Genomic DNA, 25,893 nt, shown 5'->3' on the forward strand with positions numbered 1-25,893 from the left:
TATGTGCTGATAGTGGGAGAGTTGCTTTCTTTTCAATGAAAAAGACATTGGATTGGTTGATGATGGTGGAAGACTTGCCACTGGGTCTTCTGATGTAGTGTTACCACACGCTGGCAATTTTTCTTAGCGACGGGGTGGGGGGACTGTCGTTTCGCTTTCTGTCTTACTGTCACCTCTTCTTTTCTTCTTCGTTTCAGTCTCTTTTCTATTCAGTGCCAGGGCTGTACGATTTATCAAAATAACATTGATATCATGATATGGCTTAGTGTGATTTCAAAATCAGGCAGACTGGGATTTAATGAAATAAATAAATGCCTTACCAGTTCCAGAATGACACTGCTTTTCCACACGCATACATGATCTGCCCGGATGCAAAGTGCCGAGCTTCACTCTGAAATTGGCTGTGCTTGCATCCATTTGGCGTAACCTGGCAAAATAAAAGGTTTAAAGGTGCATTGCGCAAGTCTCTGAGTTTTTGCAGAATTATGCCCCCTATGGCGACAAGCGTAACTGCAAAACTGCAACTGAACGCGCATGACGTCACGCCCAGTCTCAAATTCCGACCCAAATCCCTCTTATTTATTTTATTGTACAAGAGGCAATTGCAGTGATCAGAGAAGGGCTCATTCAGCCCAACAGGCAATTGTTTAAGCATGTATGGGTTAGAAAAACGGGTATTTTTAACATGAAATGTTGCGCAATGCACCTTTAACATTTGAAAATGATGACATTAAGACAGTTGTACTATATAATGTGCTTTAAACCATATTTGTATTAAATACTTGATGTTCATGTTTTATAGAAAGCTTGAAATGAACCAATTCAAATCGAAAACAAATATCCTCTGATTATGTAATCAGGTCCAGAGGTAATCTGTAAATGTAATATATCTAATGAGTGCTTCCCAATAAGGAAAGGACAAGGCATAAGTTAAATTAAAATATTCCTTTTCAAAATGTTCTGATATTGTTTCATTAAAGTTCATAATTAGTCTATAAATGTTAATTTAACAGCTGTGTGAAATACCCTGTGGTTCGTGATTTATTTTCATGAATAAAAAAACAAACATTTCAGAAACATCCCGCCTTCTGCATTTTTCACAAATCGGACCCTATGTTTAAACTGTTCAGTTGTGTTAGTGCTTGTAAAGAGTAATCCTAACTTAACTCTTTCTCCGCCATTGACATAATTTTCTGGCTTTCCGTGTTTTCACTGTTATACGGTAGGGGGCGCTATTACACATCAGAATCTCCAGATAAAAACACAGGTGAAGGAGATGCAGAAACAAGCAATCAAAAGTAATCATATGCTTATGTAAAATAACGCGATCATCAACATTAAACACCATATCAAAACTGCTTAAGGTTACTGAATGAAATTTTGACCCAGGACGAGCTATATCTGTGAAGATTTGGGGGTGTTGATGGACTTGAACTACTCCATCTATGTTTTGTTCATCATTCTGAATATGATCCTGATGTAGTCTTTGACAAACACATGATTTTCTCAGCTTTTTTCTCAAAATTGTGCTTTTTTAAAAGAGATTATGTTCTTTCTTTTGATATATTGCATGTTCAGATATTCATACAACAAAATATTTTGGGGGCCATGACATTTTTGTAAAAATGACCAAAAACGCTGGTGGTGGCTGGCTGATGGGGAAAGAGTAAAAAACTACTTTTATTTTTATTTCACACTCTCTAACAAAATCACCCCACTCATTCTAGAACTCTTTTCAAATATAGCTATTCAAGTCATTTGGTGACCATTCCTGTATTTCTTCATATTTCAATATATATATGGCAGAAAAAGTAAAGTAAATGTCAGTGTTTTCAATGTTGTGCAGCTCTATCCAGCTCTGTTTGGTCCTGTTATGGCTGCGGCCCACTTGTGGGCAGTTAGAGTGAACGGTTTGTCGAAAGTAAGAGAAGACTGCTCTTAAAATATCTCACTCTCCCGCTCCATCACTCGCTCTTATTTTGTCTCAATTTCTCGCTATCTCCCTGGGTTCCTCATTTGATGGTCTCTTTAGTACCTGCTCTTGCTTTTTTTTATTTTCCATTTCTCTGTCTCTCTCTCTCTCTTTGCCGTTCTGTCACTCCCACCCTCCCTTTTTTCTCTGCCGCTCCTGTGGACCCTAAACCCTCCTTCCCTCCACCAGTGAGCGGTAATGACAGACATTTGTTTAATCCAGGCAGTGGGAAATGAGATTAGAGAGAGGAGAGGAGAGCTTACTGCACTATCTCCCACACTGTGCCCACAGGCTCCGACTGCATGATGAAGGAAGAGAGAAAAGACAGGGCAGGGAGAGAGAAAGTGACTGAGACGCAGAAATAAGACTGAATATGCATGTATGTGCAATCGTTTACTGACTGTGGGCCCTAAACATACCCACCGCAGAGACACCGTGTCATTGCTTTACTTTGAGCACTAACCGATTTAATGGCTTTCAACCTTAGCAACCAATTTAACCGGGAGATTGTTTCCTCCCCAATTTGAGAAGTTCATCCATTGCTTCATAATTTGGAAGATGAACAATATATTTTATGAGTTTTGTTTTGCTTTCCTGGCTGTGTAAAATGCCAGTTCGCGCTGTAAGTGGTAATCGCAGAGCCGTCACTTGAATTCACAAGGCACAATTAAATAAATATGGTGGGCTGTAATTGTAGTATGTGCTTACTTAACATCTGCCTTTCAGCAAAATCAGTTACTACTAATAGACGAAATGTCTTACGATTAATATTGATGAGCAAATATGATACATTTGTGATAGTGATGTTGAATTATGTATATGCGTTTATTGTAAATGTAAAGCTTCCTACAGTGTACTTACAATGACAGTTAACCTGGAGTTCTGGCAGGTCACATTAGTCAAGCTCACATCAGCTGACTCTCAGCTGATCCACGTCCACCTATAGGAATACGATGCCTATTACAGCATCCGTATATAAGCTCCTTCAGTATTATCAGCAGTGTTCTTGGGCAAGAACTCTCATCCAATTTTTTTACGTTTGTCAGAACATCAGGCAATGAGTGAAAAACAATTAAATGACTATGTATAACAAAATCTGATGACCCTTGCAGAGCTCTCTTTGTTGGTAGTCATGAGAATTTTGTGTTGCAGTGTGTGTAAATGCGTGTGTTAACATCCGTTCCTTTGAGCTTATTCTCTTCTGACATATCTACCAAAATACCTTTCAAACACAGATGCATTTGCATCTCTCTATTCTTTAACAGCACAAAGGGCACTGCATTTAAAAAACAAAAAAACAAACTAAAATCTGCCTCAGTTAGTGCTGGTTTGGCACCAACAGTGATTAGCCACAAACTGTGGCTGACTACCCTTCATTTCTAATTAGTCAATGATACGGATATAGAACACTCTCATAAAAACAAACATGCAAGCACATATAAAAACGAGTGGAAATATTTTGTGTTGCCAAAATGCGTTGATGTGCAGTACGGACATCAAAACATACAAATATTTTCTCCTGAGGAGATGAGGAAAGCATTTCTGTATTGGCCACCCTGATGCAAGAAAATGTATCTCTTATCTCACATTTTTCTTAGATCTTGAAAACTGCACTAAGGGCGCGTGATATTGCATTCATAGATGAAACTTAATAACATGAGGTTCAGTTGATTTACTCATAAATATTGTTCATCAGCAGTTTCTTACCCAAAAAAGAATAATATCTTACCAGCAGTGCATTAATTTGCTCCTGACAAAGCAGGCATATTATGAGCATCTTAGCTTTGCGAGAATTTATGCTTACTTTCGTCCAAAAATCAGCGAGCCATATGGTCAGACGTCTATGTTCTCTTAATTTGCAGAAGTTATTGAATCCAAAAGTCTGGATCAGCACCAGTTGTGTCTAGTTAGGCCTTTGTGCTGAAAATCACAATGTCAAATTTGACCATAAGGCTTTTAATAGTATAGTCTCTATGCAGCTTACTGATTAAAACAGGTTATGTTAGTATGTGATGTATATTTCAGCACAAATTTGTTTTAATAATTTAATAACTCAACTTGTTAATCGCATTACTGCTGAGTTCTGTTGTATTAAACGTAATTGCCAGATATCATAAAATATGTATGTCTCTGGCATTTGCTCTGAGAGGCAAGGGAGGCACTGCCCCCTCAAAAACTTTTTATGAGAAAATAACTCCTATGTGACCCTGGACCACAAAAACAGTCACATGGGTAATTTTTTTTAAATTGACATTTATACATCATATGAAAGTTGAATAAATGAGGGTGCAAAAAAATCTAAACATTGAGAAAATTGCCTTTAAAGTTGTCCATTTATGTTTGTGATTATTCTGCATTCACTCACAAAAATAAATGTTTTATATATTTATGGTAGGAAATTTACAAAATATCTTCATGGAACATGATCTTTACTTAATATCCTAATGATTTTTGGCATAAATGAAAAATCGATAATTTGGACCCATACAATATATTGTTGGCTATTGCCACAATATACCCGTGCGACTTGTGACTGGTTTTGTGATCCAGGGTCACATATTACAAAAATAATACAACACAAATATTACAAAATGTGACGTTAAAAAGTGTATAAATCACTTGTTTATCTAAAGTAACAGTATCCAAAAGTGACACCCACAGTCCGCTTCTCTTGCCTCCCCTGAGCCAATTGAGTTTTAACAGACCCCCTAAAGCGTCCAATGAGTTTGATAGGGGTTAATTGAGAATGAATGGGGGGAAAGTCACGTGAGAGGAGGCAATCCCTCCATCGCGCTATGATTGGATATGATTGGTTAATGCGATAAATCCCGCCTCTTGTTTTCGTGCGCGTTCGCAAATTGGTCTTAATGAACAAAATGATGGCATTAATGGAAAAGACTAATTAAAAAGTAAGTAAATGACTCAGCCATTTATCACCGCTTCATATCATGCCAAAATCATACTTGAAATTGCCTAAAACATGATGAATGTGTTTTTTTTAATGAGCAATCAGCTTGTGGATATTAAAGATACATCATAACTGTGACAGTGCTCACCGAGCATGATAACTGATGAAAATAAGATGACTATTAAAAAGAACAGCTCAACATAAGTTCACAAAAAAAAAAAAAATATATTTTTTTATATGTATATATTTAAGAATTTTTTTTTTATTTATATATAAATTATGTATAAATATATATATATAGTATATACATGCAAATATTTCTTAAATAAATATTTCTTAAATGTACTACTGATGCATTATTTTTATTTTTTTACCACATTTTCAAAGAGAGGCATGAGGAGGCAAATTCCTCACACTTTTTTTATTTGTATGAAATGTAAATTCATGCCCCAGTTACACTTAATGTTGTCACAAAATAAAAATAATGCATCAGTAGTACATCCATTCCCTGCTACAAATATTCAGCGCTTTAGTATTACACTTTTGCACAGGTCTTTTTTCAACACTATTCCTTTAACTGTGTTGTAAAGGGTGTATCTTCTTTTGTAACAACAACAACAACAGGTTTAACAGAGCGTGTGCTGTCTTATCACGTCATTCTACTGTATCGTCTAAAGTGCTAGTTCTGTACTTTAGTATTTTGCTGGAGTATCGGCGCTGGCCCGGGTGCATCTCTTGAATGCATGAGACGAGGTCAGAGTCCAGCTGGGGAAATTACAGAACCAGCCGTTGATGGAGACCATTTGAGCCTCAGTGCTGCAGCAGGAAATTGAATTACCCTCACAATCTGTTTGTGCTGTACGCGCATCCCTCTGTTGTTCCGTTACCTCTGCCATGTGTGTGTGTATGTTTGTGGAGACTCTTTCCGATTACCTCGCTGAATGTGTGAAATCCTCCTGATCTGCTCTACGGTTGCACGCGGCCGGATTTAACCATGTCACACACCTACAGGATATTACCTATTTTATGGTGTGTCATATGACAGTGAGAGGCTGCGCCCACAACTGCAAAGGTTTAGAGATATGAGATGATGCATGGAGGCTTTAGACCTACTGAGCTTGGTTATTAGATTGAAAGTGATATTCTTCGGTCACTTTGGACTTCAGTTCAGAAGATGGGTTTGCACTTCTATCCTCGCATTATCCAAAAGCTAGATCCTCAAGATCAAACTCTCCTGGGTTTACAACATATTGTAGATAACATAAAGCCTACCCTGTGAAAAAATAAAAAATAAACTAGCATAAATTTTCTTGGAGTTCTCCAGCAAAACCAGTGCTGGTTAGGCTAGTTAAAGTGATAGTTCACTCACAAATGATAATTATGTCATCATTTAATCACCCTCAGGTTCTTCTGTTGAACATAAAACAAGTTATTTTGATGAACGTGGGTAACAAAACAGTTGATGGGCCACATTGAATTCTTCCATAGAATGGAGAAAAAACACTATGGAAGTCAATGGGGACCATTAACTGTTTGGAGTATCTCATTCTTCAAAATATCTTCAACAGAAGAAAGAAACTCATACACAGGCTGAGAGTGAGTAAATGATGACAGAATTTTCATTTTTGGGTGAACTATCCCTTTGAGAAGACTGGTGGGGACACCAGCTCAGACACATCTAAAAACAAAACACATAGTGATACACAATGTTGTTTCTTTTCAACAGGCTAAGGCCAGAAACAAACTACATGCAGGTACATGAACGCAAATGCTATGTTTTCATGCAGTTTTTGTTGCGTTCCAAAATGCGTCATTTGGGAATTTATAATGCAAGTGCAAAGTGCATTCTTATTATGGAGTTGTTGAATTTTTGTGGGCATAATCCATTGATTTCAATAGAAATTCACACGACCTAGATTGTTTTGTGAGGGTGAAAGATTTTCCTAGGCTGATTTCTCATCGCCAGTTTTGTCGCAGTGTTGACCAATAGAGAGTTGCTTGATTTGAACGGGACTTCTGTGTGAGCTGTGCTTCATATATCACAATTGACAATAGAATGTAATTGAACCTTTAGGGTTGCCACAACGGTCGCTATTTCAGGCATTAACAAAATGTTTTCTTCTATGGCCAGATGGCAGGGTCAAATACTGTCAGAGCAACAGTTTGACCAAAAAAATTGCTTTGCAATAGGGCTGCTCGATTATGGAAAAAATCATAATCACGATTATTTTGTTCAGTATTGAAATCACGATTATGTAACACGATTATTTCACATGACTTTGGGAACGTGTTGCATTTATTAAAAAGACACGGTAACACTTTACAATAATGTTAATTAGTTAACATTAGTTAATGTATAAACTAACATGAACTAACAATGAGAAATACATTTGTTACAGTATTTATTAATCTTTTTTAATGTTAGTTACTAAAAATACAGCTGTTCATTGTATGTTCATGTTAGTTCACAGTGCATTAATTAATGTTAACAAATACAACCTTTCATTTTAATAACGTATTAGTAAATGGTGAAATGAATATTAACTAAGATTAATAAATGCTGTAGAAGTATTGTTCATTATTAGTTAATGTTAACTAAGGTAGTTAACTAATGCTAATTTGTAAAGTGTTACCAAAGACACCTTTCAACAATTCTTAAAAAAAAAATTGAAATTTGAACATTTATTGTACTTTTTGAACTATTAAAATAAATAATATAACAGATAATACTTCAATGAGTATTTTAATAATTCCCGCAGGTCTACCACTTATAATGCGGGAAATTCCCCCGCAAACATTGACTCACTTTAGCCTGTAGATTGTATGAGTATCCTAAATGAATCCACACAGATTATAAAATCAAATCAATCATTTTAAAACTTTCTCCAAGACGCAATTTCACAAACCGCGCGAGTGTTCAGCGGCGCCGCGTCTTCTCTCTCTCTGTCTCTCTCTCTGAATGGGTTGGACAAGGCAAGCGTCGAAACTACACTCTCGCGTTCAGGAGTCGGGACATGACGGAATTGTCAGTTGCACAATCGGGCCAGCATTGCATCGTAACTAATGCCTGGTTCAGATTACACGATTTTAACCCGATTTTGGCACGATCCATTTGACGTAGGGTGTCGTGGGGATTCGCAAACGACAACGGGCGTCGGGACGCAAGATTCGATCGTTTCATCTCGTATAGTGTGTCATAGTGGGCGACAACCTACGTCGCGTCTGCGATGCTTCACGACATCACGACAAAAAGACTAGCATGTTTAATTTTTTAACGGTCCTCCACGACGACGGTGCGCGAGTGAGTGAGTGAGAGAGAGAGTGTGTGTTCGCGAGTGTGTGACTGTGAGTGAGAGAGCATGTGTGTGTGACTGTGTGTGCGCGAGAGTGAGTGTGTGAGTGAGAGAGCATGTGTGTGTGACTGTGTGTGTGCGCGAGAGTGAGTGTGTGAGTGAGAGAGCGTGTGTGTGTGTGTGTGTGTGTGAGAGAGTGATTGCGTGTAGGCTATGTGAGTGAGCGTGTGTATGTGCGAGTGAATGAGTGTGTGAGACGGCTCGCGATGACTGGTCGGAAAACAACGTGTAGTCTGACATGTTTCTTGTCCACGACATAACAAGATTTTTAGGAGTCAAAATCGTGTAATCTGACACAGTGACTATCGTAACAGACAAAAAAATCGTGTAATCTGAACCAGGCAGTCTTATCAGTTTAAACATTCGAGCTGAGAGAGTTTATGGCATCGGGAGGGGCGGATGTGCGCGTGCGCGCGTCATTCAGAACACAAGACAAAATTAGAGCGTTCTTTCAAAACAGAATATGGCAAAATAATCGTTTTTACTCGATTGTACTATTTTGGTAATCGTTGGGACCCAAAATCGAAATCGAAATCGAAATTCAATTAATTGCACAGCCCTACTTTGCAAATGATTTAAGTTTGACATTGTATTGTTTATATAGCTTGCTACATATATAATAATACTGTTTAAGGTTATGGTTATGGTCCGATCTAACGATTTAGTGTGGTTGCAAAGACATTTGAAGGGAACTCTACTGACCCCTTGAGCACTGAGGCTTATTTCCACCAGCACAGGAACACGTTTAGTATGTCCAATGATGTTCAGTCGCGTCTACATTGGCATATTTGCGTAAAGTATATTATTTTTTGGCTTAATCCTGTTGCACACAAATACTCAGTTATAGACAACAGCAATTTACTAAAGCAAACACACTGTATTTTTCCACTCTGACTTTGGCTTTTATCCAGGTGAGATTTTTGTGGCTGAATACATTATCCAAATTGGAAAAAGGATCCAAACACATGTGCTGATGTGGGAGGTTCGGGTTCAAATCTCCTATTAATATAGTGATGATAAACATTAAAACAATGTATGTTCCATCTCTAGAGAAGCTCAAATAACGGAATCAATCCCCAGAATTATGTTCATTTTCGCCGTCACTGCTTTTGACGACCTAAACCTTCTGCAGTGCACTTCTGCTTATTTAAGCAATCAAGAGTGTTTTACCTCATTGTTATTCTGCACGCAACCCATTAGTAATAATTAATCAAAACAAACAAAAACAATAAAGTCCATTGTTGTTTTTCATAATCAGACAACTAATTAATTTGTATGAAGCCAACTTTCCGACTTTCTCTCCAGTAGGGAGAAAGACATGGAGGAACATGGAAATTTCTACTTCTCACTACGCTCACTCCAATTAATACAGAAATCCATGTGGAACGCAATATTGTTTGTTGCCATTTGTGCAATGAATTATTCATGCTTTTGTTGTGGGAGTGTTTTGTTGGTAGATACATTTCTTTGCATCATCTTCTTTCTCATTTTGTCTCCCTCTGCTTGTTTTAACAAGACCCAGCAGAATTGAGTATTACTTCTGCACTTAAAATGAAACGTTCATTTTTTTGGTACATTTGCCTGTTCATTAGCACAATTTTAATTATACTGGCTCTGTAATGTTACAATAATGTGCTCAGTAATGTGTTGCAGAGGATCTTTGGAGACCTCAAGGCCCTGTCACATTGATACAAAGAGTGCCGAGATGAAAAGCAGAACTTGTCTTCTGCACGGTTCATAGGAAACATTCACGATGGCTTTACTTTGGGTTTTTCGTGCTGTATGCTGGCATTGACCGAAAACACTATTGAATAAGAAACGAAGTAATCTGTATTTTCAGAGAGAGAAATAAATTGCGATGACCTTTCCATTTCGAAGATGTATGAAAGAGTGCATGCATAGTCATCCAGCAAGAGTGATTTAAACACATAACGGGAGCTCGTGACTCAAGGGAACAGACAGTGTTTAGACAGGAAAGGCTGAGTGGGTCCTTGGAATGCTGAAAATGTTTTATACAATTATTTTCTTCGGGCAGGAGCTTCTTAATTGAACCTAAACGTGTGTCTGCATCTCGAATGAATCATCAGCGAAAGAGCGTTTCTTAGTTCATTATTCAAATGAAGGAAGTATAAGATTTCTTTCAGGGTAGAAGCAAGTTCCTTGATGTTTTACAGTTGGCTAAGCCTGGCCCGTACGTGCTGGGAGTCTGAAATCGTAACAGTGATTGTTAGTCATCTCCTGGTGAGCGCTACAAGGTTTAGGCATGGGCGAGAGTTCAGACACAGCGTTAGAGTCTGTATCCATGCCAAAATGCCCAGATTGTGTGCCAATGAGTCTGCGTGAAGCCTTGGGGAGGAGAGAGGAACTGCCTGAATTCGCAGCAGTGGGGGATGAGATGCTGAATAAATGAGAAATTGTTATTCATGTAGAATAAAGGAACATTGTTTGGAAGACCTACAGCACTCTGGATGTTGTCTGTGTGTGATTTCCCACATGCAGAAGTTTTGAAACATGGATTGCGGACTCGCAGGTGAAGTAATGCATGAACTTTGAGACAAAACTTTATTTCAACCCAAAGATGTAGTCATTTGAGCTGGCTGGTTGAAAATTCAATTCCCCTTTCCTATTTTGCATAGAGAGTGAAGTGGAACTCTGAAAATGTACAACAGAAATTAAAGGGAAAAGCCTTGGAAGAGCTGTTCGAGCATTCAAGCGCAAGGCTGTGATTTGGCAAGAAGTTAATATTACTGGTTTAATAAAATTATAAATGTTACTAGTTACTTTGTGTAGTTTTGCTTCTCTAATAAAACAGAGTTCCAAACAAAGCCAAAGCAGAATCAACTTTTTTGCGACTCCAAGTGTTTCATTTAACTTATTTATAAAGACAGTCACTTTCAACAAATAGATGTGCTTGAACAAATTGGTTAAATGAATGATTTAACAACTCATATTAACAGTCACTTGAATTAATTTGTTTTTGAACAAATCGTTTGATTGAATTACTCATCAACTCTCTTACTTTTATTCATTTTAATAAATCTTTGTTTTGCTTTTTAATGCGTTGGTTGAATGAACGACTCAGTGGCTCACTTATTTACAGTCATTTGAATGAATCACTGTTTTTGAACAAATTGGTTGAATGAATGATTCAGTGACTCATATTTCAATCAATCACTACGTTTGATTTAATTGAATGAATGAATGCTTCAAAAGACTAATAAATACAATCATTTGATATTTTTAAACAAATGTTTCAGTGTGTTTCAACAAATTGGTTGAATAAAGGGTTGAATGACTCGTTCATTTAAAATTACTTGACTTGAATGAATCAATGTTTTTGAATTAATTGGCTGAATGAATGACTCAAATGACTCAATTGGCCAGCCATAATAGCACAATTATTGGAAATCGAATACTAGTGTCTTAAAGTGTTATGTTAAACCTTATGTGTACATATTTCCAAGGTTTGTTGTGCTGAATCCTGTCTATTGATTGTACTACTTGCTAATATCTATGTTGTGTATAAAAGTTGTTTTCTTCTTCTAACCATCTTTCTGTTTTCTCTCACTTGTAGATACCCTGCTGTCATCTGGCCATGGTGAGTACTTGAGAAATATGTTCCCTGAAACAGCTCTGCATGACTCTGAATGTGCCAGATCTCAAATGTGATTATTGTTTCTCAATGTTGGTCCACAAACGCTCGTGACTCCATCCGACCGGAGCATCGCTGCGGCAGCAGATGAACATCTTTTTTTTTCTGAAATTTACATTGCATACTTTCAGGTCTGTTGACTGACATGGAGAACCCAATCTTTGTTAGTGATTACTGAAGATTCACCTCTGCTCCCTCAGATCTGTTCGGAGTTTCAGAGCCGGCACATTTTCCCAGCATGCTCGTTCAATCATTCTCGACTCGGTCAATCACCCCTTGCGGTTCCACTGGCTGTTTGTCAAAGATGAGGCGCTTCCCTGGGAGTCGCTGTATAGACAGACCTCTTTTTCATGTACATTTGACTCCGTGGGGGGGCAGTTTTTAAATTTGATGTTTTTGCTATTGAATTGATGCTGTTATAGAGCCTCATTGGAAGCATTGCGCATGTGCTGGATATAATGGACTGCGTGATAAGCATATAGTCCACCTGCAGGGTGGCTGCTAGGGCCACTGGAAAATAACACCTGCGCTGATCATTTCTACATTCGTTTAGAGACGAAGAGAAAGAGAGCGATCAGAAAGGAGGGTGAAAAAAGCCTTGCAGAGTCTGCGCTTAAAGGGCAGTCCTGTCCTAAACTCGAGCTGTATATGTTTTGCACTCAAAGCACACTCGCCCACAATGCTTTGTGGAAACAAGATGTGGCACTGGGTTCAGTTTTTCCGTTTACTCTGCACTTTGCGCGAGAATAGGATATGTGCAGGCCAGCAGGGTCTGTATTTCCAGGCCAGCACATTTTACTTTTTTTTGCCAGTGATCTTTTGTGAGACGGTAAGCTGGTACAAATAGTGTGCAGCCATTCAAGATTTCTGCAAATGCACCATAATGGATAATAATATGGCTCATGCAAGCACTTTGAATAGCTTTTAAAGGATGTGAAAACTCTCTGCGGACCGGGGAACTTCTTTATTTTAGTATTTAATGCTTGTTTTATTGTGTTTGTGTGGTATTAGTGCAAACAAAAGAAAGGGCCATATGGTTGAAGCGATGTAGAAATATGTTGACGACATCATCTTGACAACAGTAATGGTGACGGTCACTGTTTAGACAGCAGACATTATTCCTCCGGCTGCCTTACATGAATGCGTTCGCACAAACACACTCTCCCGTCCTGTCGAGAGCCATGAGCGTGACTCAAAAGTGGCTAGACCTGAGGTGCCGACACACACATACACATACCTCACGACACACACATATGCAAAACTTCAGGTATAAGTGGCTAAATACAATGTACTGTAGATGTTGGTATATGCAGCTGTATATACAGGGATACGTACTGCATGTGCACACAGACCCGGCCTTTAGATTTGAAAGGCCTAAATTTAGGTCATGAAAATGGGCTCTATTGGTACACACAGTAACTGTAACTATGTGTTTAAATGATTATTATTATACAGCAATGTAATCAGAAAAATTTGTTTGGACAAATTAAAACAGGAATGGCAAAGTAGAGGGAAAACATTTTATAAAATAAAAATAAAAACATTTAATAAGGCATATATTACAATCAATAGTGTTTGGTCAGTAAGATTATCTTTTTTTAAAGAATTTAATACTTTTATTCAGCGAGGATGCATTACATTGAACGAAAGTGACAATAGAGATATTTTTAATCTAACAGAAGATATCCATTTCAAATAAATGCTGTTCTTTGGAACTTTATATTCATTACAGAATCCTGAAAAACATTATCACAATTTTCAACATTGATAATATTAAGAAGTGGCTCTTGAGCAGCAAATTAGAGTTTGCATTAGAGTTTAGCATATTAAAATGATTTCTGAAGACTGGAGTAATGTGCCATAACAGAAATAAATTACATTTAAATTATTATAAAAAGAAAACAGTTATTTTGTTAAATGTATTTTTACTGTATTTTTAATCAAATAAATGCAGCCTTGGTGTCCTCTGACCCCTTTGTGTCTTTATAGTTGCAGTTTAACATCTTCAGTGTGGTTTACTTGATAAGAGTTTTTGCATCCGGCGTCGTGATTTACTCATTTATTCCAGACTGTCTTACAATTCCTCCTCCGTCATGTCAAGGCCATAGCCGACATCCTGTATCACCTATAGGACATGCTGGCTCTGCATACACACAAGTCAATACTTTATATGAGTGTTTTTGCTGAATGCCCAGTCCCCCCCCCCCCCCATTCTTCGCTATGAATACCGGTTGATGGCTTAAACTAAAAGAATGAAAGCAGCAAAGGAGGTGAGTGTTTGAGAGATGGAGGAATGAAGATGAAAGAGTGAATGAAGCAGAACTCTGTGTCCTTGGCCTTTGTGTGGGACTGGCTGAACTCTGTGGTTTTGATGACAGATTGCTTTACAGCTTATGCGCACCTCATTACTAAAGAGAATCCGGGAGATTTTCTCTATCTTCTTTTTTTTCAAACAAGTTTCAGTTCGTCCTTTCATTACCATTGCTCTTGTATTTTGAGACTTTATCTTTGGTCGTTTGTTGGGTATAAACTCACTGTGTATGTTTGCTGAAATGAGGAGGCTTTTGTTTATTTTTGGCTTGCTAGACCAGATGGTTTCTAGGCCTGTCTTTGAGGCCAGAAATAGTATACGAAGAAGAGGACAGACTAGGGCTGGACGATTAATTCAAATGTAATTAAAACCGAAATTCAGGTTTGTCAATTGTATGTGTTTAAAGGCTTGCCAGTTTGAACATTCAAGCGATTTTACACCATTCAAGAACAACAGTATGGAAAACATCTCACTTCAGTGCTTGCGAGCTGTTTTCTGTGACACAGAGAGCCGAGCCGTGTCATGTCTCTGACAACGCGCGAGCCTTGAAGCCAGATCACTTTCACGTGCGTCTTCACTAAACTTTGTCAATTGTATGTGTTTTAAGGCTTGCCAGTTTGAACATTGAAGCAAACATTGGATTTGTATCATTATTGAACTATTGCGATGATGCATTGTGGCACACAAATGCATCCAAAGAACCAAAAAAACAAAATAGTCATTCATTAATCGTAATTAAGGTAAAATGTTCAATTAATCGAGATTTTGATTTGAGGTCATATCGTCCAGCCCTAGAACAAACCATTCCTATAAAAAAAATGAACGGGAGAAATCGCAATGCACAATATGAGTCCAGCCTATCAGTTAAAAGGATCGAATTGCATTTTTGAGTGTGAATTATGTGGGCCAACCTGAAAAATGCATTTAAATTTTTTTAAAATTAAAAATGTAATAAAAAATGACATTCCAAAGTTCTTGGAGCCCAAAGTTGGGTTATTTGTGTGAAGTTTGTATGAAGGCTGCATTTATTTGATCAAACAATACAGTAAGAACTGTAATACTGTGAAATAATATTACAATTTAAAATAACAGTTTTATATTTGAATATCATTTAAAGTATAATTTATTCTTGTGATGAAAAAGCTGAATTTTCAGCATCATTACTCCAGTCTTCAGTGTCACATGATCCTTCAGAAATCATTCTAATATACTGATTTGGTGCTCAAGAAACGTTTTATTGTTATCAATGTTGAAAATTGTTGTTTTTTCAAGATTCAATAATTCAATAGAAAGTTCAATATTTCAAAGCGACTGCAATTTTTTTTTTTACTGTCAAATCACCCTTGCTAAGTAAAATCATTAAAATCTTACTGACCCCAACCTTTTGAACGATGGCTGCTCAAGAAGCATTACCAATATGGCCGCCGAGTGCCTTGTTTCACCTGAATCACCTCCACTGCAAATTCTATATGTCCATTGCTATTCTTTGTCTCTCTCTCATTATTTCTACGCCCTCACACTCTCGCAGTTTAATTGCCGCTACCTGAGGTAGGCCTAGGTGTAATTGTTATAGTAGAAAGTGCCTTGGTCGGCTGAATTTAAAGCCTTTTATCTCTAATCTCCCGATTGATTATGCTTTTTTCTGCCAGCCGAGCAAATTGTTCAAACCCATCAGGTGCACGGCGGGGAAAAAATAGCGAAAGAGGACCTTCAGCTGTGTAACAGCCAAATCACAAAGCACATCGGCTAGAACATCAAATTTAGTGACAGACAACACAATGTTGCTTTTTAGTTTACTCACAGAGACAAATGAAACACAGATGTCTTCCTTGATTTCTCAAAAATGGAAAAAAGGGGGAAGATTAAAAACTGTGTAATATGTAATTTAGAAAAAAACTAAATAAGGAAATGATTTTTGGAGTCATGCAATATATCAAAACATTATTTTGGCTGCAGTGAATGATTTCTACACCGTTATTGCATTCTGCAGGCAGCTTCACAGTCCACCCAGCTTGATCAATATCTTATTCAGCGTTGTTGTATTTTTTAAATACAATACAGTAATGAATGCCGCCACCCGGGGGACTTGGCGTAGCCTCTTATTCTGCATATCTGTCTCAAATGGGCCCTCCTGTTAGCCTGTCATAATGTTAAAAAAAATGCTATGGTAGGAAATGCATTAGTCTTGAGTATTAGATTTTAATACAGCGCTAAGGAGCGAATAAGAGGAACTTAATAGCTGAGGTTAATGTGGGTGTGATCCAAAACCAGTTGACAGAAATGAAGACAGATAACTAGAAAAATACAGTTCATACTTAGAATGCCGGGTAAAATCCCACCCTCTGTTAGCTCTCTCTCTCTCTCTCTCTCTCTCTCTCTCTCTCTCTCTCTCTCTCTCTCTCTCTCGCCATCTTCCCAGGAGAGCTATATCTGTCCTGCTAATAGGTCCGCCATTGGAGTGGCTCTCTAGTAGTCATGCAGTGAGGTGAAACGTCCAATTTGGCTGCCTCTGGTGGAAGCACTGTCCAAACCCTTACCATCATGTTAGCATTGTGGGATAGAGATGCTGGTTGTAGATTGGCAATAATATGACAGGTGCTGCCTCTGCAATTACGGTAGGTTTTAGTGTGTTAAGTGTAAGTGTGTGTGGGTCAGGTTTTGCCTACATTGTGAGGACCATATAAACCCAATGATAGTAGAAGTAAAATTCATCTACAATGTAGGGAGGAAAAATGGATAATATACATACTCAATAATGCAAAAGGGGTTGTTTGAGGTGGTTTGATTGCGAAAAAAGTTTTTTGATACATTTTTTATGAAGTTTATTGAGGATTGTGTCTTTCAAACACATGAAGTGGGTTGTCTTATGGGATTTTAATGAAAATGTAATTTGTGGTGTGCATTCAAACATGCAAAATGAAGACCGGTGTCAGTGCAAATGGATTAAATGGCACAGGATTTATCGCACAGGATTTATAAATCCTGAAAGTAATTTTAGAAGCGGTGACTATGTGAACAAATTATTATGAATTAATACAGCAGGTATTAATGTGATTGGTGTTGTGCACTATGCTGTTATTTAGGCAGAATTGAGAATACATAGTGCGACCAGAAATGTATTATACCTTTATTTCTTTATTTTATATATATTTATTTTTTATTTTTAAGTAAGTCAATTATGCAATATGTTTGATAGATTTCACAAGCAAATGAACACCCTTTTTTTGGGGGATCTTAGTAAATCAGGGGCCAGCGAGTATAAATTCTTTAAATAGCTTCTCAGTATCGTATAACAGAGTTTGTTTCGGTTAATTGTTTGAGAGTCTGAGTATTTAGGGAACTGCCTTTTTAACGATTTTAAAGAGTCACACATTACCTCACATTATTTGCCAACAGCTGTTGCCAGCCTCTGGTTCACAGAACTTGCTGCTTTCCGAGAGCACCAGTGTGTGTGTGTGTGTGTGTGTGTGTGTGTGTGTGGCCGTGCGTGTGTGCGTTTTTACCCATCTGCATGTGTTTGTTTGCACTGCTTTTGAGTTCCAATTAAAAGCATCAGTCCTTTTGGCATCGCAAGCTCCTTAAGGAAATAATCTCATATATATAAGCACAGGAGGCATGGCAGATGGTGTGATAGAGGGTTACCACCAGTGAACTGTCACTTAGGAACACAGATTTATAGTTTGTGATTCAACACTGTACTTTAATTTAGCTTTCATACAAATGGAAGACCTTCCACTTCCTCTTTGTTGTTCTTATGATGAAAAGACTTAAGACAATGACACTTGTCTTTTATTATACAAAGAAACACACTGGTAAGTACATTTCACAGAGCCTCAGCTGCGCTAGAGCTGCACATCTACTCTGCTGCAAGTCTAAGCTCCACATCCAGACTAGAAAAACAGTAGCAAACTGCATTATGGCTTATCAGTTAGTTCAGCTGGGCCCAGGAGCTAAAATAAATGTGTAGTTCGTAGGTCCTGCAGTGAGGTGGACAGGAAAGGAAAATACGCTATTTAACTATGAGACTGATGGATGAACAGCTTTTGGTTTTTACCTTAGAGCTTACACCTGTTCATGCGGTGGTCCAAGCTGATAGCTTTGGGCTTGACGGCTCTCGGCCATGTGGACTGTTATTCAAAACAATTAATTTGCCAAATTTGATCACACACAAATGCATTTTTCTAGAATGGTGAATTCTGTCCCCTTAAACCCAACTTTCAGAATTAAAAAAAAAATTATAATAATAATTTCATAAGCCGTTTTCCTCATCAGGATTGTTGGCCTATCCCTTAGTGTAGGTGATTTCAGGTTTTACTACCCTTCGGGGCACATTTGGTCCGCAGAATGTAGGCAAAACCTGACCCACACACACACACAAATTATTTCAGCTTCCCTGGAGTTGAAAGCTGCCCTATTTTCTTTGCTAATTTTAAATTTGGTCAAACATCCAGTGTTATGTTTGTGCTTTCGATCTTGGGAGATTGTGAAATACATTTTCCTGTAGTTACACTTAAAGTTTCGTGCATAAATTTCTATATTTAAAATTCTGTATATATAATTTATTATAAAATAATGCAATACGCCACAAGGTGATGTGTGTTAAAGGGGTCATGAATTGCTTTCTGAAGTAATTTATTATTTATTATTTTATTTTTTTACTAAATGTGCCATAATTAAGAAACAAAAAGCCATTTTCTACTCTAATTGTGTTATTTTAGTATTAATATTCTATTATATGGTTCACATTTTGAAATCGATTTTATTTTTTATATTTTCTGTTTTGATTTTAGCAGCAGCTTTATTAAAAAGAAAAAACCCTCAAAACTTCACAAAACAGAATCTCAGTTTTCATGAACTGTACCCAGACCACCATTTTTAATCGGACTCGGGACACCCAAGATCTTTCATATCATCCAAATGAACCGAGCTCTAGCGTCAATCGAATCCCAGTGTGCACCAAAAGTGCTAGTGTGAAAGCAGACTGCTATGAATAGGTAACATCTTTTTGGAATATGTAGGGGTGCGTTCTCCGATAACGTTGTCTCTTAGCGCGCTACGAAGACTCAAAAGGTACACCTTAACTACAGGTATACCTTTCCTACGTGTGTTCTCCGAACTATACCTTAGGATGTTGCTTAAGGTAAACCTTCTTAAGTTCGACCTTAGCAGGCGCTGTCCATGGTGGAGGCGCTAAATAGGTTGATATCGATGCCTCGATGATCGATTGTGCGCTCTTTCCTTCACAGCGGTATAGGTAAAGTATTGAGAAAACAATGTTATTTATAAAGAAGTGTTTTAGAAATAGTACAAACTGCATTTATCGGGGCTCATTGAAATATGTAAATGCAGAAATAAATATGAGTATGGGTTTATATTTTAGCAAGTGTGCAATCCCAAACCCTCACGGCCATAAGTGTGTTAATGTTCTCCACAACGTATGCTGATTATCCACCAGCCATGCAGTTGACATACACTAACTGGCTCCGCGGACGGCGCCGTCTTTGATTTAAAACAAGTACTCGCTGTCTCGCTGCCATAGCTATAAAGTTTGTGCAACTCATCTTTCTTTATATAGACTCCTAAGCCTTTTCTGTCAAATGGTTCGCCAGCTGATGTGCCTTAGGATAGTAATTAAAAAAGCTAACAACCATTAGTGTATGGAAACCTTATTAATGAAAACACTTCCATACACTGGGTGTAGGCTATAACAACTTAAGTATTTTATGTGTAAAATTTTAAAGTAAAGTAAAAATGTAATTTTAATACTAAATCAGATTTTATATTAAATGTTCATATAACATTTTCTATGTGTAATTAAACTGCGATGTAAAAAAGCTTTTTGCGTAGTGGTGGCCACTAGCGGTATGAACCGTCAGCAGCGATAAGGTATAGCTAAGAGCGCTCCAGACCAACCTTACGAACGTATGACTTACAGAAGGTATACTTAACTAAGAAGTTTTCGGAAACCACGTATTAACGATAAGGTACTTCTTAAGGTACAACTTAAGAACGACGTAGCGTTAAGGTAGCTTCGGAGAACGCACCCTAGAACTCTTTTGAAAACTTTTACTACATTTTCAGTATTACAGCTGCAGAGCATCACTAATTGTGAAAAGTGTTGATTACAGCATTGTATTATACTCCGAATGCAAAAAAGGTTTCAGCGCTGAGCATTGTAGCCGATAACAGTCTGTTGAGTGCACAAATTCAATGATCTAACCATAACACTGCAAAAAATTATATGATCGATAAGTTTTTACATTGCTTCAACTCATCAAAATAAGCTAAACAACTTTCAACTTTTTTGATAAGCTATACACGATTCAACTCATTTTTAAGCCAGCTTAATGTCATTTAAGTTAAAATGACTTAAACATCCATGTTGACTGTACTTAAAAATTTAAGGCAGCAACTTAAACTTGCTTTCATCATAACTAACAGTGCAAACAGAACGTAAATAAGAGATTGATTGTGCATTATTGATTGAACAGTATTTTTATAGTACAGTGATGAATGTCAAAAGATCAAAGATAACTTGATTTCTCGAATAATGACCCTTTAAAGTGGTTTAAAGGCAAGTGTTTTTAGGCACGACTACAACCATTTGGGCATTTGAGCAGTATAAAGTGGTTACAGCAACTATATTTAAAAAAAAAGTCCAATAATTAATTAAATGTATTACTTTAATAAGAATACTTACAATAATAAAGAATTAGAATGGTTTCTTATGGATAATAATTACAATAAACAAATCTCCTGTCAAGTGATATAGTTCATTAGCCTGACTGCAGGCTGTTTGTGGTTGCCAAGCAACATCGGAATTGCAAGCAACATTAATATAGAACTTATCTGATGATGCATATATCACCCAAAGGCTGAAATTCAAATTTACTGCTGTGATTCAGTTTTGATCGTGAACTTTTAATGACCTTAACTCTTAATTTTGCTGAAAGCTTGTCTACGTCTTCTCAGGTTGTAATCGTTTGCATTGTGTATGTCATGTCCTTAAATAGAAAGGGTAAAGAGTCAATTTAAACTCTACACTGAATACTTTCACTCCATCTGCTGTTTTAACACACCTCTCATTCTCTCTCTCTCTCTCTCTCTCTCTCTCTCTCTCTCTCTCTCTCTCTCTCTCTCTCTCTCTCTCTCTCTCTCTCTCTCTCTCTCTCTCGTTCAGAGGCGGTGTAGCATTAAGGCCTATGGAGATCAACTGTGTCCAGGCAAATCCCTACACAAATTAGATAGCAAAAGCCATTATTACATCCAATGTCTTCATGGCAATCCCAGCAGTTAAATTACAACCTTTCTGCTCCTGTTCACAGTCAAAGAACAAAAGGGAAACCATTTTCATTACCGCCAGTCTGTCCCTTTTTCTCCTTTCTCTCTAGATAGGAGGAATAGGAACAAGCTCCGTTTATTAGATGCTTAGGTGGTATCACACATGCCTGTTAAGACTTAAAAAAAAAAGGATCGGGAGTGTGAAAGAGAGAGCTTTTCATAAACTAAATTATATTCCACTGACTCAAAGCATTGAGAGAGCAAGCTCTGTTCTCACGGCTCAGACGGCTGGCATGTCACGCGCACGCTTGAAACTCTTCACTTTACATTCCTGTCAGGTTTTCTGAAGCAAGTCATACTTTAGGTTCAAACTTCTGCTTTGCTGCTTTTGTTCAACAAGAGACGCTCTCCACCTAAACAAATTGTCTGTCAGTCAAAAGAAAACTGAAGCTTTATATTGCGGATTAATGTATTGAGTTCCGTTTTATGTTTCGCCGCGGACCTTCTTTCATTGTGTAAACATACAATACAGTCTACAACGACATTTAACATCAAGCTGTCATGAACGGTTTTACTTTTATTGTTCTAGAAAAAGCTACCGCTTCCACTTCAAATCATTTTTTTAACAGCAATAGTATAGCTTTTCCAATAAAGTTTGACAAAAAGCAATTGTTTTTGTGAAACTCAGGTATTGTTAAACATACCCTACGAGAAAGTTTTTGCTGTCTGATCTCATATATGTAAGTCATATTTCAGGTTCATAAAAGTGAACATCAGAAGTCCCTGTACAGTATTTTACATCCTCCTTTTGTATTAAAATATTTGGTAACACTTTAGTTCAGGGTCCAATTCTCACTACTAACTAGCTGCTTATTAACATGCATGTTACTAGGATATTGCCTGTTTATTAGTATTTATAAAGCGCATATTAATGCCTTATTCTACATGACAATATTATGCATCCCTTAATCCTAGCCAATACCTAAACTTAACAACTACCTTACTAACTATTACAGTCGCTTTGGTGCATTTCTCACATCACTATTTACATTTGCACAACAGTTAATGCAGTTCTCAAAACAATTAGTACAAACTGCAAAACCTAGTTGATAACCTGCAAAAGCGTGTCACTTGCTCAAAATGGATAGCTCATTCCTCAAAAGCAAGTATTCATGTCAATGAAAGTGTCAGTGTCATCAAGATGAAAAGTCCTGACACCATTGTTTATGAACAAGATAGTCAAATGGCTTTGTCATGTTTTCATTATGACAGTTTACTCTGTAAATGTTTTCCAATGCAAAAAAGTCAGATCTTGGTGACACTACCTGAAAATGCTCAAGACAGCACTATATACTATTTGCACAGCCATTTGAAAAAATACAGTAAAGTTACACATTACTGTATTTAGTGAGGTAACTGAGTACAAGACACTGAATATGTATGTTTCACATGTTTACTGCATATGCTCTTTGCAATTCTAATTTGTTCACAGCATTGTGTAAAAGAAAAAATACACTCTTATTTACAACAAACATAAACTGTACAACTGTAAACAATATTGCAGTACATATTGGAACTGAACATACAACATACATAGTACTGTAATCATTCATACACATCCAGACGTTCCTCATCAGTGAAAGCTGAGATTCACCTGAGAGAAATTGTTCAATTTAGGAGACATTTTAAAAAAAAAAAAGATTTAAAAAAAATGTGTAAAATTTGCTTGACAGATTTTGACAACTAGTTCAACATTTTTGTATGTAATGACTCAAGCAATGAAATGAGGACTATTATTTTTATATGGAATGCCTATTCAGCTTTCACAATTATAGTTAATTTTGACTGACATGACATAAGCAAATGATAATGTTGTAAAACAGCAGAGAGTTGTATGAAAGCAATTGATGCATGTCCAAAAGCCTTTGCAATTTGTTGAAAGGAATGAGAAACTGCTACTATGATGTGCACAAATGACTAAATGTTGTGGAGGTTGAACTAACTGTTGTGCAAATGTAAATAGTGATGTGAGAAATGCACCAAAGCGACTGAGAAAAACTGTAATAAGCGGTAATTAGGAGTTTATTGAGGCAAAAGTCGTAGTTAATGGTTAGTTATTAGTGAGAATTGGACCCTATACTAAAGTGTGATAGAATATTTTGTGAAAATATTCACTGCTGCTGTCAGGAGTAGCAGTATATTATGACAAGAATAATCCAAGGAAAACAGACTTCAATTAAATAATACTCGAAACAAACAGGAGAATTGCAGGGAACACAACCACTAACTTTAGACGACACAGGACAATGAGCAAACAAAACAGTAAGTAGGTTAAATGAGGGAACTAAACAGGAACAGCTGAACTTAATGATAACTAATGTGTATAGCCATGGAAACTAACAAGAAAACATGCAGAACTAAACTAAACAAAACATGACTGTGATAGCTAAATTTTCGCTATTTTTATTTAATTTAATTTAATAAATTATTATTTTAAATTATTCTAATGTAATTATTTATATTAATTATTTAAATTCATTATGGAATTGTTCCCTAACCCTAACCCTTAATTATATTTATTTATGGTATACTTTTTCATTATATAATTATTCATAAATCTATACAAAACAATAATATTGTTCAATTACTTCTATAATATAATAATTTATAAAATGAATAACAAAATATTTTAAAAATACAAATAGCTTTTTTGTCTGCTTTTTAGGACAAAAAAAAAATAGGAGACTTGACGTATACATTTACTTAAATTTTACTACTGTCATAATTTGTATGTTTGTTAATGACTGTTACTTTGTGCACATTGTTACTTAAAAGTCCCCCTGTAGTCAATCGTTTTATCCCTTAACTCACCTTGATCACCAAAATGACATATTTAAAAGTTTATGCAAATTAGCCCCGCCTCCACTCACTTGCACCAGCTCAGAGATCCACTCGTTGATGATCACACGTTGACGTGATTGGTTACAAGCTAGTTTGTTACGTCAGAACGATTTGTTACGATTTCAAACCGCGTTTTTGAGACTGTCTTTGGTTCACTGCAGTTTCAAGGAGAAAATACTCATCAATAGTGTTGACTTATGAATGTGTACATGGTCTGTCTTAAAGCTTATTAAAAACGCCACATAGACATATAAACAACATTAAAAGCTTGATTTTCACCACAGGGGATTTTAAAGGATTAATTCACAGAAGGATAATAATTCTATTATCCTTTACTCTTATCAGTTACTCATTTACATTTACTTTATTTCTTCTTCTGTGGAACACAACATAAGATATTTGGAGTAAACATGGTAATGTTTGGTTCTCATTTACTTCTGTTGTATGGACAAAAAAAAAAAAAACACTTTCTAAAAACATATTTTCATTGAAGAAAGAAATGACATGAAGGTGAGTAAAGAATGACAGACACATTTTTGGGTGAACTATCCCTTTAAGAAATCAACCGCTTTATTCACACTGGACACGTACTGTATACATTTTGGTTTTCAAATCCTATCCTTTCAATCGACTCTCTTCACTGTCATCTTGCTAGTTTGTTCAGACAGCATAGTCAGTATCTAGTGTATCTACATTGGTTGCTATAGTAACGATGTAAGCATCAGCACGATGCGAATAGACTTTCGCATAAACTACTGAGAGGAGCTGTCAGCGTGGAAAGAGCTGATGGAAAACAGAAAATGTTGTCTCTGCTCATGTCCATCATGATATCATAAGGATATAGTTTGAATCGGGGTTTGTAAACATAAGATTTTGGCTGGTTTCCTGCTGTTTAGACTACAAAAAAACGAAATGGATTTGAGTTGGATGCGTGTCTAAACAGAGCCCAAGAATTTGGTCCACTGGAAGCTGCCCTTTTCTTCTGGTTCTCTTGGCTCAGTAGACGACAGTGGCTGTCTCACAGATGCTGATGTTGCATGCGCACAGAACAAAATCTCACGTCTCTCCCTCCCCACATTCAGACGCTCTCCTCCTCAGTCACGCAAACGCTCCCATCACACCGTTCCATCTACATCACTGTCACTGCTCTCCCTTCATTTCAGTTGGCAAGCGCGCTCATACGTTCATAGACTGCGTACGCGGATACAGTGCATGAGTGGGTATTTAATATGTTGGCCGACAGATGCACTGGTATTGGCCGCAATATGTTGATGTAATTGATTTAAACGGAGAACATCTCATCTTCATTCAGCTTGAAGATGATGCGGCCTACTTTCCTGGCGCATCAGTTTGGCACGTTTTCCGGCCGCTCTTATGACCTATAGCTTAACCTCTCATGTTTCTTTTCTTCGAGTTACTCTCCTCTCCAGATTTAGCTTTGGAACATTGATGCTGAATGGAAAATGTCTGCAGTCCAACCTGATTTGGCAGATTCTGTTAGGAAGGGAGTCCAGT

At 37.1% G+C, this 25,893-nt stretch overlaps 1 protein-coding gene across 2 annotated transcripts in view; it reads left to right on the forward strand.

The window, feature by feature from the left end:
* Positions 1-25,893, forward strand: part of cdh4 (cadherin 4, type 1, R-cadherin (retinal)) — a 251,683-nt gene that overhangs the window by 85,019 nt on the left and 140,771 nt on the right. For both annotated transcript variants that reach the window (XM_081357558.1, XM_081357560.1), the window contains one exon: positions 11,808-11,831. In XM_081357558.1, the coding sequence (XP_081213684.1) occupies positions 11,808-11,831 (24 nt within the window). The remainder of the gene's footprint in view (positions 1-11,807; positions 11,832-25,893) is intronic.

The sequence above is a fragment of the Scardinius erythrophthalmus genome, assembly GCF_964197995.2.
Source record: "Scardinius erythrophthalmus genome assembly, chromosome: 25".
NCBI classification, from domain to species: domain Eukaryota; kingdom Metazoa; phylum Chordata; class Actinopteri; order Cypriniformes; family Leuciscidae; genus Scardinius; species Scardinius erythrophthalmus.